Source organism: Pinus tabuliformis, chromosome 7 (genome assembly GCF_031772625.1).
Source record: "Pinus tabuliformis cultivar Carrire ecotype Pingquan chromosome 7, CPIR1, whole genome shotgun sequence".
NCBI lineage: Eukaryota > Viridiplantae > Streptophyta > Pinopsida > Pinales > Pinaceae > Pinus > Pinus tabuliformis.
The window spans coordinates 879,664,255-879,679,133 of record NC_142293.1 but is presented as its reverse complement, the minus strand read 5'-3'; the positions used below and the strand labels follow the sequence as shown (position 1 = coordinate 879,679,133).

Sequence of the window (14,879 nt, the reverse complement as noted above, 5' to 3'; positions counted from 1 at the left end):
TTCATAGGTGACAATAGATGTCAACTCCTCAAACTCTTCGTCAGCTATGATGGTTGGTTGGCTGTAAAAGACTCTTAGTAAGTCACAAATGTGGGAGTTGAGTTTGCTCTAGATAGGCAAGAGAAGCCTTCAAACCATTGCTTATGAGCAGAATGGCCCCTTGATGAAGTGGACCTAAATATAAGAGTAAAATCCTTGACTTTAGAGTGAAGACTCAAAGGAAAGAGTCTTCACAAAACATCTAATATAAAGTCTTATAGGGTTCACTAATGAACTAGTGAACTAGTGGAAATCTATTAAAAGGCTTGATTAGGCCTTGGTGGCCTTTAGAATGAATGTGAATGCTAAGAATCCTTATTGGGACAGTTGTGTGGTTGGCTGTAAAAGACTCTTAGTAAGTCACAAATGTGGGAGTTGAGTTTGCTCTAGATAGGCAAGAGAAGCCTTCAAACCATTGCTTATGAGCAGAATGGCCCCTTGATGAAGTGGACCTAAATATAAGAGTAAAATCCTTGACTTTAGAGTGAAGACTCAAAGGAAAGAGTCTTCACAAAACATCTAATATAAAGTCTTATAGGGTTCACTAATGAACTAGTGAACTAGTGGAAATCTATTAAAAGGCTTGATTAGGCCTTGGTGGCCTTTAGAATGAATGTGAATGCTAAGAATCCTTATTGGGACAGTTGTGTGGTTGAGTAGTTGAAAGGTACCCCTGTTTACAGTAAGAAGACTTGGATGTCTTCTTGTGTTCATGCCATAGAGGTCTTGTGCTCCTTGTGAAGATGGGCCTTGACGCTCAACTTTAGCTGAAGATGTATTGGTTTCAAGCCCTATGTGCATGAATTGAGATGAGTGAGAGGATTTCACTTAGATGACCAACCCATGAACAATGGCCTCCTTTTGACTCCTTAGAGATAAAGATTGGTTAATGGTTGTGGATGAGGTATTCTAGTCTCTAGATGCCTTTACAGGCTCCTTAAACACTCAATGTCCTAACAGGGACCTACGCAAAGTAATTGAACTTTTCTGAATTGGATTGGCCAAGAGAAGTCGTCATTTTTCAAAATAGGGAGGCCTACAAAAATACACAAATTTCGTGCCTAGAGCTAGCCCTAACGCCAAGTTACATGGACAAGTTGTGGCTATGATCAAGGCGAAGCACGGGGAGAAAGGAGCTAAAGAGTGTGAATTTCCAGTGAGAAGCAAATGTTCCAGATATTTGGATATCAAAACATTTAGGACTTTTGGTAGTTCAAATAGTCCAGCGAATGTCAGATGTTCAAGATATACAGGCATCTAGAGGTTTTGTTAAGTGTGAAATTTCAATGAGGATCGAATGTTCTTGATATCTGAAAATCTAGATATCTAGGCATTCAAAATCTTATTTAAACTCTAACCTTTGAAATATACAGATGGGCAAAACCCCGCTGTATGGAACCTAGTGCATAAAGGAACCCAAATGATAGAGCTACACAGAGGTTCGAGATCCGAATTTTCTTTAAAAGGCAAGATTGGAACAAAAAATAAAATCTTGAATCTCGATGCTAAGGAGGCAAAACACGAGGTGGACATGTGAAGTCCACATAAGCAACCCCAAGTTGTACAGTGAACCGAGTGAGGTGATAGAGTGATAGAGGCATATGACGTGACATGATAACATAGTGCATAATGTGGCATGCTAAAATGGCGTGGTGATATGGCACTGCTAATGTGGCAGTGGGGCCAAGTCAAGATGAGATGGTTGTTGACATAGGAGTATGGACATATGTTGGCGACATTGCAACTAACATGATGTGTTGTCATGGCACAATGGTGCAAAGGATTTGAGGTGACAAACAATGTGGCATATGTTGTGGCGCATGACATGGAGACCGGGAGTCTAAAACTTTGGGAAAATGACCTTTCTATATTTTCTCGAATGTCAGATGACCCAGATATCTAGATATCTAGATATCCAGAAATATGGAAATCTAATGACGTAAATGAGGATGATTACATAGAAACCGAAGTACAACAGTGTTGAGGTGGAGAGCCACGTGGTAGTCAACGAGGCAAATGACATGTAATCCTCAAAAGTTGATGATCCAAGAAACTTAAGGTCCAACGTTTTGGAAAAGGGGCAATTTTAAGATTTTTGAGATAAGCATATCTCAGATATCCAAATCTAGCTTTTCTTTTTAATGCATTTTGTTGGATCATTCAAATGGCATATGTTCAAAAGATCCGACCTTTTATAGAAAGGGATTATTTAAAATTATCCAGATCCAAATACGATTTGGCAGGTCGACGTGTCTGGCTTGTCTATGTGAACCTATGTGATGGCAACATGTAGGTAGAGGACTTCCATGTGTCAAGTGATGGCAACATGTAGGTAGAGGACTTCCATGTGTCATATGTCAAATGATTGACGTGTCAAATGCATTGTATGGTGGTCACACGTGGGCATAGGACTACCATGTGGGAATGGTACAGATGTTGATGTGGCACTAAGAGAGGTAAAAGCTTCTGAGGGCCATAACTTTGTATCCAAAGCTCAAAATATGATAAAATTTAAATCGTTGGAATGCTCTCAACAAGCAAAAGATGTTGGTGGTTGTTGAAAAGTGTAAATAGGTTCGGTCTTCATAATTGTACCTGTATCATTATGTATCTTATGTAAAAAGAAGAAAAAGGTTTTATTATTATTCTAGTTAAGCATGTTCTTCAGGGTTCTAAATTTTATTAAGTCAAAGAGTCAAAGTCCTATTTGGACTTCTTGTAAAGAAAAAGGGAAAAAAAATTGTAATTTGGTTCAATTCACCTCAAGAAGCCAAGTCGGCCCTCCTATATGTCAAGTCAGCTCACTGAAAGGATGTGTCTTTTCGCATATTGATATGAGAACAACTATATATTGCCATGCGTCCTCCTCCAATTTGGCAAGCAAGTTTGATGTTTTTATGTGATGTGTTATGTGGCAAGGATATGCAAAGATCAGAAGATATATTCTTATGAAGATTTGCATGTGCTTAAGACTGTATATTTAAGAAGAAGTGTGAGCTTATTGGAGTAGATATGCGAGTTTTTCTATGCCAAAGCTCCAATATATGTATATTGTTGGAAATAGTACCAAGGAGAGGTGTTACTAGGCATTTATCCCTTTTAGCCTAGTGAACACATTAATTACTTTTGTCTTGGTGACAATAATGAGTTTTATTAATGCCATGGGTGGAAAAGGTACTTAGAAGTGTTGTACCATGTACTTTTTCTAATATTAAAGTCACTTGTATTTTATAAAGTGACTTTATGTGTAATGTACATAGCGTATTTTTCTAATATTAAAGTGAGTTGAAAAATCACTTTATGAGAAAAATAGAAAAAGGTACACAACTTGAAAAATGTACTAGGAGACTTTTAAGTGATGGGGCCAATGTATGAGGGGGTCATTTTGGAAGAATGATCTCAACCACATATCTTGAGATTTGGAAATTAAATCTCAACCATTGGATCTTAGGTTTAGGGATTCAATATTTTCCAAGGAGACAAAAGAGAAAAAGGGAGGCTCATTTTTCACTTCACACTTGAGAGAGCATGAGGAGAAGAGAGGAGAGAAAAGTTCAAGGAGAATTTGCAGCAAAGAAAGGAGGGCTCAAATTCCAAGGAGGACCTAGAGCACGAATTTCGAAGAGGAGAAAGCAGCACAGAAATTGAGGAACAACAGCTTGAATTTCAAGGAGGAGCAAAAATCGAGGAACACGGCAACAAATTTTGGCACAAATTTCGAGGCACCTAGTCAAAAAATTTGAGGGAGTTTGCCGCGCTGTTCAGGCCCAAAATTTTTGCCTCTGTTGCTACAAGCAACGAGAATTTCGAGGGTTCCAACAGTCTTCTACCATGAAAATCGAGGCACAAGAGTCACCTTCAATGCAGAAATCGAGGCAGCATTTGCAAATTTTTCGAGGCAGATTTTGGGCACATTTCTCGAGGAACTGAGAAGAGAATTTAATGCAGATATTTTGGGCATGAATTTTTGTGGAAATCTGAAAATTACAGTGGACACAAATTTCCAGAATTTGCACTTAATGCTAGAGCTGAAAAGTGAAATAAGTACTATGTTTATTTTATGTACTTAGACTAGATTTCTCAAGCACAGTGGACACAAATTTCCAGAATTTGCACTTAATGCTACAGCTGAAAAGTGAAATAAGTACTATGTTTATTTTATGTAATTAGACTAGATTTCTCAAGCAATAAATCCTCTTTTGAAGACTGGTTTTCCCCGAGAGGCTATGGGGTTTTTCCGGGGTCGACTTGACCAAAAACAAATGTCTCATATGTGTGAATGCTTGCCAAAATTATGTGTTAATTTTCAACTGATAGGAAAGTGAAAAATAGTAGATGTACTCCTTGAATGTTTATAATAAATGCATACTTTGATTTATATCAGAATGACAAAACATGTGGGTTATGCATAAACAAACACATGCAAACTTGTAAACTAGGTTAAGGGTGCAGATCATAATTTTTCTACATGGTATCAGAGCTAAGTTGAGCCAAGTTGAGGCTCAAATCTTCATTTTCAGTCAGCTGATAAAGAGGGCAGCAAGCATCTAAAGTCTTCAAACAGTGAACCATACCTTTGAAACTTTGCCAGAAACCCAAAGACTTCAGCAGTTCAGAGGGAGGAAGGTTCTAGCTTCCAAATTTGCTTCATTTTGTTGGTTGTGGGGTCATGGCTACTGGGTTGAGAGTAGAGGACAGATTGATGGGGGCTGAAAACTTTGGCCCATGGAAGGAGAGGATTATGCTTTTACTGGAGGAGGTGGAAGTGTGGGATGTTGTTGAAGCAGTTGTGCAAGCACCCACTGATCCAACTCAGTTGGTGGAGTTCAACAGAAAAATGTGAAGGAAAAGAGGATCCTTCTAGATGCCACCAAGGACCATTTATTCCCTCATGTTTCACGGATGAGATATGCATATCAGATGTGGGAGTCCTTCGTCTCTTTGCACCAGAGTTCTAATGAGAACAGGAAGATGGTGTTGAGACCGACAATGTCACCTCATTCCTCACCAAAGTCTCACAGGTGAAGGATGAGTTCGCTATCGTTGGTGAGGCTGTTCCAGAGGAGCATTTGGTTAGGATTGCCTTAGATGGGTTCACTGAGAAGTGGGATGGCTTTATCTAAGGCTTCGTGGCCAAAGAGCACTTTCCTAGTTGGAGGAGGATGTGGGACAATTTCATCCAAGAGGAGATTAGGAGTGTGAGATCTAGCTGCAAGAGTGGTGGGGGAGGTGAAGAGGAGAATGTTTCTCTTGCAACAAACGGCGAGAAGGGCAAGAAGATCAAGAAGGGGTCTTCCAGTGGAGCAAAGCAGGAGGCTAAGGAGACGAACATGAGGAGAGTGAAATGCTTTACTTGTGGGAAGATGGGTCACTATGTTGTTCAATGTCCCAACAAGAAGGGTAAGAAGAAACAGGGAGTTGTAGCTTCAGCAAGATGTGGATGATTTTGTGATGATCTTTGATTCAAAGAGTGCTTTGGTGGTGAGTTTAGCCACTCATGTCACATCTTCCCGTGCATGGTTCATAGACAGTGGAGCATCCTTCCATATGACCGAAGTTAGAGAGCACTTCACAAGCCTTTTGGAGGATGACATTGACCTGAAGGTTGTTCTTGGCAACAACCCCAAAGTCAGGGGGCAGGCATGGGGATAGTTTCATTTTAGAGGGAGTCATCACCTCTTCTGAAAGTGACAAATGTTCTTTATGTTCCAGGATTGAAGAAGAATTTGATATCGGTCTCTAGCATGGAGCACGAGGGTATGAGGTACTGTTCCGAAAGGGACAAGTGTTGATATATCCCAAGGGATCCAGTATCGAATATGCTCATGTGATTGGAGCTCGCAGTGGGAGACTATACAAACTCATGTTTCAGCCTCTTCGAGCTATGGTAGCGTAGAACAGTAGAAATGATTTATGTGAGTTGTGGCACAAGAGAATTGCCCACTTGCACCATGGAGCTTTCAAGATGTTGAGGGAGATGGTTACAAGGTTGCCTGACTTCCGCACTGAGCATCATGATGTCTGCATGGGTTGTGCTTTGGGAAAGTACACCAAGCCACCTTTCCAAAGCAGTGACAGCAGAGTCGCAAGTATCCTTGACTTGATTCATTCTGATGTATGTGGTCCTATGTCCCATGTTTCATTGAGTGGATATGAGTACTATGTGACATTCATTGATGACCACTCCAGGAGGACCTGGATTTACTTCCTGAAGACCAAGGATGAGGTATTCCGAAAATTCCAAGAGTTTAAGGCTCTTGTGGAGAACCAGACAAGGAGGGAGGCAAATCAGGGTGTTGAGATCACACAACAGGGATAAGTACACTTCTGTGGAGATGAGGGATTTTTGTGGGAATGTTGGCATCAAGAGGGAGCTCATTGTGCCTTATAACCCTCAGCGGAATGGGGTGGTAGAGAGGAAGAACAGAACCATTGTCAATGCAACTAGAGCTATGTTGCATGATCAGAGTTTACATTTCTTCTTGTGGGTTGAGGCATGTAACACTATTGTTTATCTGCAAAACAAGAGCCCACACAGAGTCTTGGGGAGCAAGACTCCTAAGGAGGTATACACTGGCAAGAAGCCGAGAGTTGGGCACATTAGAATATTTGGGTGCCTTACATATTCACGCGTCCCAGAGGAGGAGAGAATAGAGCTGGAACCCACTACAAAAGGGGTATCCTAGTGGGTTACAGTGAGACGAGCAAAACTTGTCGTATATAGCTTCTTGCACAAAGGAAGATTGTCTTGAGAAGGGATGTGACATTTGAGGAGGAGAGGGGTTTGAGGAGGTCTTGGAGGTTGATCAGGTAGAGCAGTAAGCTCCTCAGCAGGGGGCACACCACAGGTTTCAAGTGCATCAGGTGGTACATCAGGATCAAGAGGTTCACCTTCTTCAGGGATGAGAGGTTCATAGGACACAGTTCCGCCTAGTACAGGCTCACTTGGTGTAGGTTCATCAAGCACAGTATCTCAGAGTTCAGGATCTCCATTGGTTATTTCAAAGCCTTCCTCGCCTGGAGGAAAGGCACCAGTTGAGGATTTTCCCATACCACCACAAGAGACTACTGCAGGGAAGAGGAAGCCAAGATGGCCTCGAGAGACCTTGAAGGAAGCTCAGGAGACAGTGGGGAGACCCAAGTGGTCAGGCAAGGAGAGCAGACCACCATAGAGGTTGGTTGGCTTTGTGGCAGATGTTGTGGAGACAAAGCCAACTAGTTTTAAGGAGGGTGCTAGATAGCAAATCTGGACGGATGCCATGGTAGAGGAGTATGCCTCTATCATGAAGAATGATGTCTGGGAGGTAGTGCCACGTCCTGATGGGAAGTCAGTTGTGACTTCCAGGTGGCTCTACAAGATCAAACATGTTTCAAATGGCAGCATTGAGAAGTTCAAAGCCCAGTTTATGGTGAAGGGGTTCTCACAGGTAAAGGGAGTTGACTATGAAGAGACCTTTGCACAGGATGCTTGTTATACTTCCATTAGAGCAGTGATATCTATAGCAATTGAGATGGGATGGAGGATTCACCAGATGGATGTGAAGACCGCCTTTCTCAATGATGTTATACAAGAGGAGGTGTACTGAGGGCTTTAAGTTGCACGGGAGGGAGTCTTGTGTGTAGGCTGAAGAAAGCTTTGTATGGACTGAAACAGGCACTGAGGGCATTGTATGAGAGGATAGATGCCTACTTACAGCAAATGGGTTTCCAAAAGAGTGATACAGATCCGAACCTATTCTTTATCCTGGTAGGTGAAGATCCACTCATTTTGGCACTGTATGAAGATGACTTGTTTATCCAGCACTACAAGAGAGATCTTGCTTCAAAGTTTGATATCACTGATATGACTGATATGGGGCTAATGCATTACATTCTGGGGTTGGAGATTTGGCAGGAGGGTGCGCACATCTTTGTGGGCCAGGGCAAGAATGCAAGAGATATCTTGAGGAGATTCCATATGGATGGTTGCAAGCCTATGTCTGCTCCTATGATCACCAACTGGAAGAAGCTATATTCTTATGTGTGCTTAAGACTGTATATTTGAGAAGAAGTGTGAGCTTCCTGGACTAGATATGCGAGTTTTTCTATGCCAGAAGCTCTGATATATATGTGAAAGGAGGTCTGAGATATATATGTGAATTTCTAAGGTGACAGACATGTGATTAATGCAAGTTTCCTGAGGTGAAATCTCTGAAGTAAATGCAAGTTTTTCTGCAAATTTGGAGGGCTTGACTTGGCTTCTTGAAGAGATGGAATTTTGTCATGTTCTTGGGTCTTGGGTTTCTCACTTTGATATGATTCTATAAGAAGAAGAGATTTTTTGGGTTTTCCCCCTTGTGGGGTTTTGGCCCTGGAGCCTATATATCGTGTCTCTTGTTCCCTGTGATCTTCATAATTTGCATTTTGGTAACTGCTTGATGAAAAGAAGAGAATATAAATTTAATAAATAAGCTGACAAGTTCACAAGCAATTATCATGATAGAGAAATCAAACCTAATATATATAAGCCTATTGATTTCTCAACAGTGGCCTCAGAAAAGAGCTTTGATATGATTAAAATAAGAGGAAATTTGGATACCCCACCTCCATAAAGTGACCCTCGAGGTTGGGCAGTACACTTTGTACCCTTAGAAAGGCTTAGAGGGGACTGGGTGTGTTACAATAGCCCACCTTCATGTCCTTCGAATAAAAAGGGGTGGCAGGTGCAGGGAGGACTCTTCATGATCCCAGAGGAAATAAGATAGCATATTACGCTTGGGGACTTGGAAATACTTTGAATAATTAGGCAAAAGCATACTTACCATGGTGTGGTCTTTCCATTGCCATGGAGGGAGATGTTAGCTATTTAATGGTCTTTGGAGATTCAATGTTGATCATAAAAGCAATGATCGCCCAATCTAATCCAGTTGGGACCAAACTAAAGTCTCTCATTCCCAAAATCAATCGTGATCTCCCTCATTTTGAAAAAATTTCATTCTTCCACATAAAGCATGAGTTGAATGAGGAGGCAGATTACTGGACTAAGTTAGCCACTGAACTAAGCCCTGGAACATTGTTTAAAAATGTGGAGTTGAACTTTACATACATCACCTAAATCTAGGAGCTACTGCTTATTAATGGGCACACCATTCAACATGTAAAAGTATTTAATGCAGATACACTGGCTGTGCCTTGGCAAAGGCAGCATGAAGTGTTCTTTTACACAGGCCCATATGTGATGGTTAGATCATCACGTGGCTATTCAATGTTATTTAATGTACCAGCTGTGACTGTATGGGATTATGGCTGCATCACATTCTTTTCAGAGGCAAATTGCAGGTCTTTTGGTCTTGAGTATGCTGGTTTGGACTATGGAGTCTCGGTGAATGTTTCGGCATTCTCAGCGTGGTTTCTTTTGTTTCATCATGTGCTGGTTGGAGGATGCCCTTTCCTTTCCCTTCCCTTCTCGTTCCTGCCATGCCTGCATCAAGCATCAGTTAGTGGTGGTTAGGGCTAGCTTTGGATCATTGCATTTTAGATGATTTTCAGCAAGCTTTGTCTGTGGTGCAGGAAAGCTGTCCCTCTTCAATGTTGGAATTTCCTTCCTCCATTCTCATTTCAGAGTCAACACAAGACAAGTCTGGGAATTCTGGCTTTTTCCTTTTGGCAAATTTGTTGGTGGTTTTGAGGTTCACAATTTCTGGAATTTCTGGAATGGTCCGAGATTTGTATACCAGCCTGAGTTATCTATTTTCCCTGTGAATGGGCTAAGCCTGGTTGGTGTGTGGGGACTCCTGGGACGCCTTCTATCAATTTTGATTTCAGGCCTTGATCCCCAATTGCTGGAGTCTTCTTGATCCGCTCAGGTTCTTGGAAAGTTTCTTGGAATTTGACCCTGCAGATTTTGAGGCAGTACAACTATGGACAATGCAGATATCAGAGAAATTCGCCAGGTCCTTTGTTGACATGACGAGATCAGTCCGGCCAATAGCAGTGAATTAATGACATTCTCTTCTAAAATTTCTGAAAGTATTTCCAGGTAATATGTCACGCAGGCCACCTGTAGGCCCGCTTGGAATTTCTGTTTAGTTGGGAATTTTAAACTTTCAGATGTATGCTCAGATCTTTGTTCCGCTTTGTGGAAAGTATAAACGAACCAGCTGGATGTAATTCGCTGCTATCTTTGGTGCAGCTTTTTTAAATGAACACAATTTCTGTTTCAATTAAAAATAAATAAATAACCCTGTTGCTAGAAAAGGAATAAACCAGCATCTTTCCCTTTGATACTAAGCAATAATGCATGGCACCCAAAATGTGCTAAACTCATTTCAATTGAAGAGTTCAAAACATCTTCCTAAACTAGACCTGGAAATTGGATATTAAAAATAAACTAAATTGACTCAACACGCAAAGGTACTATATATAAAACTCAAGAAATGAGACGTAATCCAAAATCAAAATATTACATCTTAATGACAGCCAGTTCCCTGATAGAGGTATTAAAGGCTTTACACATGTTTTTGTGAATCATAAATTGCCGGTTCTTCATATTCCTTATGCATGTGCAGTATCTACATATTCTAAGGCAATAGGCAGAAATCTACCGGGTAAATCTCCAGGTGTGCTGGCCAAGTTGATAATTTCTTTTTCCCAGGTCGAACAGTCTTCACCATACGATCACAACGCACAATAAGACTCCTCCTCAAGAGAAGATCCCCAACATCTTCAGCTTCTAGTGATGAGTACTCTGTTCCCAGTAATTCCTTGAGATCTACATGTTTTTTGAAAAAGGAAACAAAGTCTTTTCCACGGAAATATTCAACTCTTGTCTCTCTTAGAATGGCCCATCTTGACTCTAGCTCCTTGTGGTCTCTTATTTTCTCAGCATATACTCGAACTAAATCCACATTTTTCCCCTGCTTCTGCAAACAAAATTATAGTACATTAACATTAGTGAGAGCAAGAAAACAAACTTCAAGAAATTATAACACCATGCCAGAAAACTTCCAGCTTGGATTTGTTAGTAACAACCATGTTCGCATCGCAATTGAATGAACATAGAAATCTCCAAGAAGAACATTGAATCAAATTCCAGCAAAAATGAAGATCAATGAAGCACACAAAATATGCAAATGTTTTAACATGATAACAAAGAGTCTGTCCACTGATATACTCAACCACAACTAACACTATAAACATCATAAAGTGAAAATAGCCTTTTCAGAATGGTTACCAGCAATGCAGTTTCAATAGATTACTGTAAAGCTTGAATCCTACAGTTACCATTATCAAAATAACAACTTTAAACTGAAGCAACTAGCCTTATCTTGAAGCTAGAACTCTCCATGCTACCAATTTGGAATGCAATTAAGGACACGATGAGTTGCAAATCAGGACAGCACTACATTAACCTGCAGTAACTATGATGACACTCACCAGAGGCCAAAAAGAGCATACATGCATTGATTGCAAGGTGCTAAAACAGTCAAAACATTTGCAAGGTACTAATAGCACAGATTTTAGCAACCCCATCATAACACCAGTGTTGTTTCAACACTCTTTACTAGAAAAGAGTAAAATCCAGTAACAGCATCCTACATCTCTTAAACTGAACATAATCATTAACAACCTTCTGATTTCATAGCCATCTTATCTCAATGCACAGTTCCTTCAATAGTTGTGGATGTTCGGGGAAAAATAAATGGAATCTTTGAAAAATGACATTTGTACACACTGCCTAAATAACAAATGGGCACTACTTGCCTGGATCGATGATATAGACAGTCCTAGTGCCATCCTTCTTGATACAAGCATCAGAGAACATGCTTTGCTGGCACGCTGTGCCAGCTACTTAGATAATCCTCCTGTCAAAATCCTAGCAGCCTCCCATAACATCTTTGGGAAGCTTAATATGTCTACTTGCAACTGCCACATTACCAGTAGTTCAGCTTAAAACTGTTTATTCTGGTTTATTCTTGGCCTTTGCTTGGCACTAGCCATCTCAGCCAAGCCCTATATATTGTGAACAAAGTTGCACAAAATGCCCCCGCCCCAAGATCTAAACTGGGATCCGCAGTTTGGAAATCTGGAACAGTGGATTGGGCCGTAAAATACAGTTCCTGGAATTTCAGAACCATGCCAGCCCGATCCACAGTTCCTGATTTCTGAACCGCAGATCGGGCAAGGATCCGTACAGATCCCGAGCGGATCCGATGCTTCGCACGGCCGACCCAAATAGTTCATTTTTTTTGTCTAACTTGAGTTGGGGGTGGGTTTAGGTTGAGCTAGGGAAATGATAGATGGGGATAAAGCTCATTTCCTCACTCTTGTATTTTTGAAGAGCTTGGAGAAGAGAGGCTTGAGGAGAGCTTGGAGGAGTGAAAGAGGAGCTAGGAGCAGTGAAGGAAGAGGAGCTTGGAGGAGTAAAAAAGGGCTTCCATCTACAAGAGCTAAAGAGGTAAGTGCAAACGCCAAACTCCCTCATTTTTTGTCATTGTTGTTTGTATTTTTTCTCCTCCCTCTCCTACTCTTTCCCATTCTTTCTTCTTGTTCATTTCATTGCGGGTTGTCCGTCTATATTCATATTCCAAAATGGTGTTCTTTGGCTTCTATGTATCATTCCACTTTTGGTTTTCATGATGGCAAGTAGTAGTAGGAATAGAAGGGAAGAGGAACAAGAGGATAGTGGTCCTCATATGAGTGACTCACTGTATGATGAGTAGGAAGGGTTTGAAGAGGAAGGGAGTGAAGAGGAAACTGAAATGCTAGAGGGGAAAGCTGCATGGACACCCTTGTGGAATTTTGTGACCAAACTTGAAGGGGGAAAAAGTGGTGGAAGCTACAAGTTTATGTGCCCTCGTGGTTGTCATGGAGGAAAACCATATAGTGGTTCATATACCCGTGTGAGAAGGCATCTTTGTGGGGTGTTAGACAGTGATGACAAAAAGGGTGTTGTGCAGATCGCAAATTTCCCAAAGGTTTCCGTTGAACAAGGAAGAAAATACATCCAAATAGAGGAGGTTGCACAACAGAAAAACAAGAAACAAGAAAACTCGTTCTTAATCAAGTGCAACCTCTAGATTTGGTAGCTCATCTCCTCATGGTACTTCTGCAACCTCTGGAAGCAGAAAAACAATAGGGGATTTCCTTAATGTTGCTAGGAGGGATCACGTGGATAGAAAGATACTCTGGTTTCTTTGTGCTTGCAGTGTACCATTCAATGTGCTTCGCTCTCCCTATTGGCATAATATGGTTAAGGCCATCAATGAAGCCCCAAAAGGATACAAGAGCCCCAACCATATGAAAGCTAGAACAATGTTATCAGAAAGAGAAAAAGCAAAGGTTCAAAGAGCTTTGACACGTTTTACAAATGAGTGGGTGGGTTGTGGGGTATCCATTGTATCAGATGGGTGGACAAATGTTAGAAACCAACATTTGATAAATGTTCTTAATGTTTCTGCTAGTGGTGCAGTGTTTATTACATGTCATGACTCCTCCATCAGTGCAACTACCCAAAACACTGCAGATCTCCTATTGCAATCAATCAAAGATGTTGGTCCTAATTATGTGGTTCAAGTGATCATTGATAATGCAGCAAATTGTAAGGCGGAAAAACAAATTATTGAGCATACGCATCCACACATCTTTTGGTCTGGGTGCTTTTTGCACACATTGAACCCTTTGATGCATGATATTGTGAAGCATAAAGAATGTGGTTGGATTAATGAGGTTTACAAGAGAGGGAAGCAACTCATTAAATTTATCACAAGGCATACCAGGGTAAACTACTTTTATGGCACTTACTCTAAGTTGTAGTTGCTTAAACTTGCAAAAACAAGATTTGCAAGTTATTAACTCACCTTCAGGCGGCTAGTGAAGGTGAAACAAGCTTTAACTAATATGGTGACCTCTGAATCATGGGAAGACATTAACACTAATAGAGATGGTGCTAATGTGCCAAGGACACTATTCTTTATAGTTACTTTTGGTCACAGATTAAATATTTTTTGCAATTCACCAAACCAATTTATTACATGATCAAGTTTGCATATTCAGATCGGCCAATAATTAGGGAGGTGTATGAGCAAATGGATAGCAAGTTGGGGCAGACTAAAGACATTGTTGAGCCTAGAGATATCACCTTGTACAATTATATTCATGCAAAGGTGGAAAAACGATGGGATATGCTAAACATTCCACTGCATACCTTAGCATATGTTCTGACACCTAAATACTATCATCCATCATGGCTTTCAACACCAACACCTGGCGGGGGGGTGGGAGCAAAAGAAAGCCACACCTAGATCTATAGGTTCTAAATGGTTATACGAAAGCATTGGATAAATTAGTCCCTGATGAGGAGGAGTCTGCCATGCTACGGAAACATTTGAGCAATCATACGCTTAGCACTGGTCCATTTGGGAGCATGCATGCAATTAGAGATCGAGAGAATTTATCTTCTCGAGTGGTGGAACATGCATGGAGGTGCTACTCTAGTTCTACAAACTTTGGCATTGTGGATGCTATCATAGGTGGTAAACACTTCTTTTGTAGAGATTTGTTGGAGCTCTTATTCTTTCATCCACCGCGTTAAAAGGAACAAGTTGATTTCAGATCGAGCAGAGAGCTTGGTTTATGTTCACAACAACTTGTGATTGTTGTCCCATTACTGTGATGATGCAAAGACTAATAAAGACCTCCTAGATTGGGACAAAAATCCAGAGGAGCTCAATTTGGAGGATGGAGTGTTGCGATTAGAGCAATTGGAGGATGCTCTTATCCAGGATGATGATGATCGAGTTGAGATGCCACCCCCATTCGGTCCCTTAGTACCCAAGTTGCATGCTTCAACACCAACAGCA

The 14,879-nt window shown here is 40.9% G+C and overlaps 1 protein-coding gene across 4 annotated transcripts in view; it reads right to left on the bottom strand.

Moving 5' to 3' along the window:
* Nucleotides 1–14,879, bottom strand: part of LOC149250416 (translocation protein-like protein) — a 168,436-nt gene that overhangs the window by 102,106 nt on the left and 51,451 nt on the right. For all 4 annotated transcript variants that reach the window (XM_089459086.1, XM_089459088.1, XM_089459085.1 and 1 more), the window contains one exon: nt 10,623–10,940. In XM_089459086.1, the coding sequence (XP_089315212.1) occupies nt 10,623–10,940 (318 nt within the window). The remainder of the gene's footprint in view (nt 1–10,622; nt 10,941–14,879) is intronic.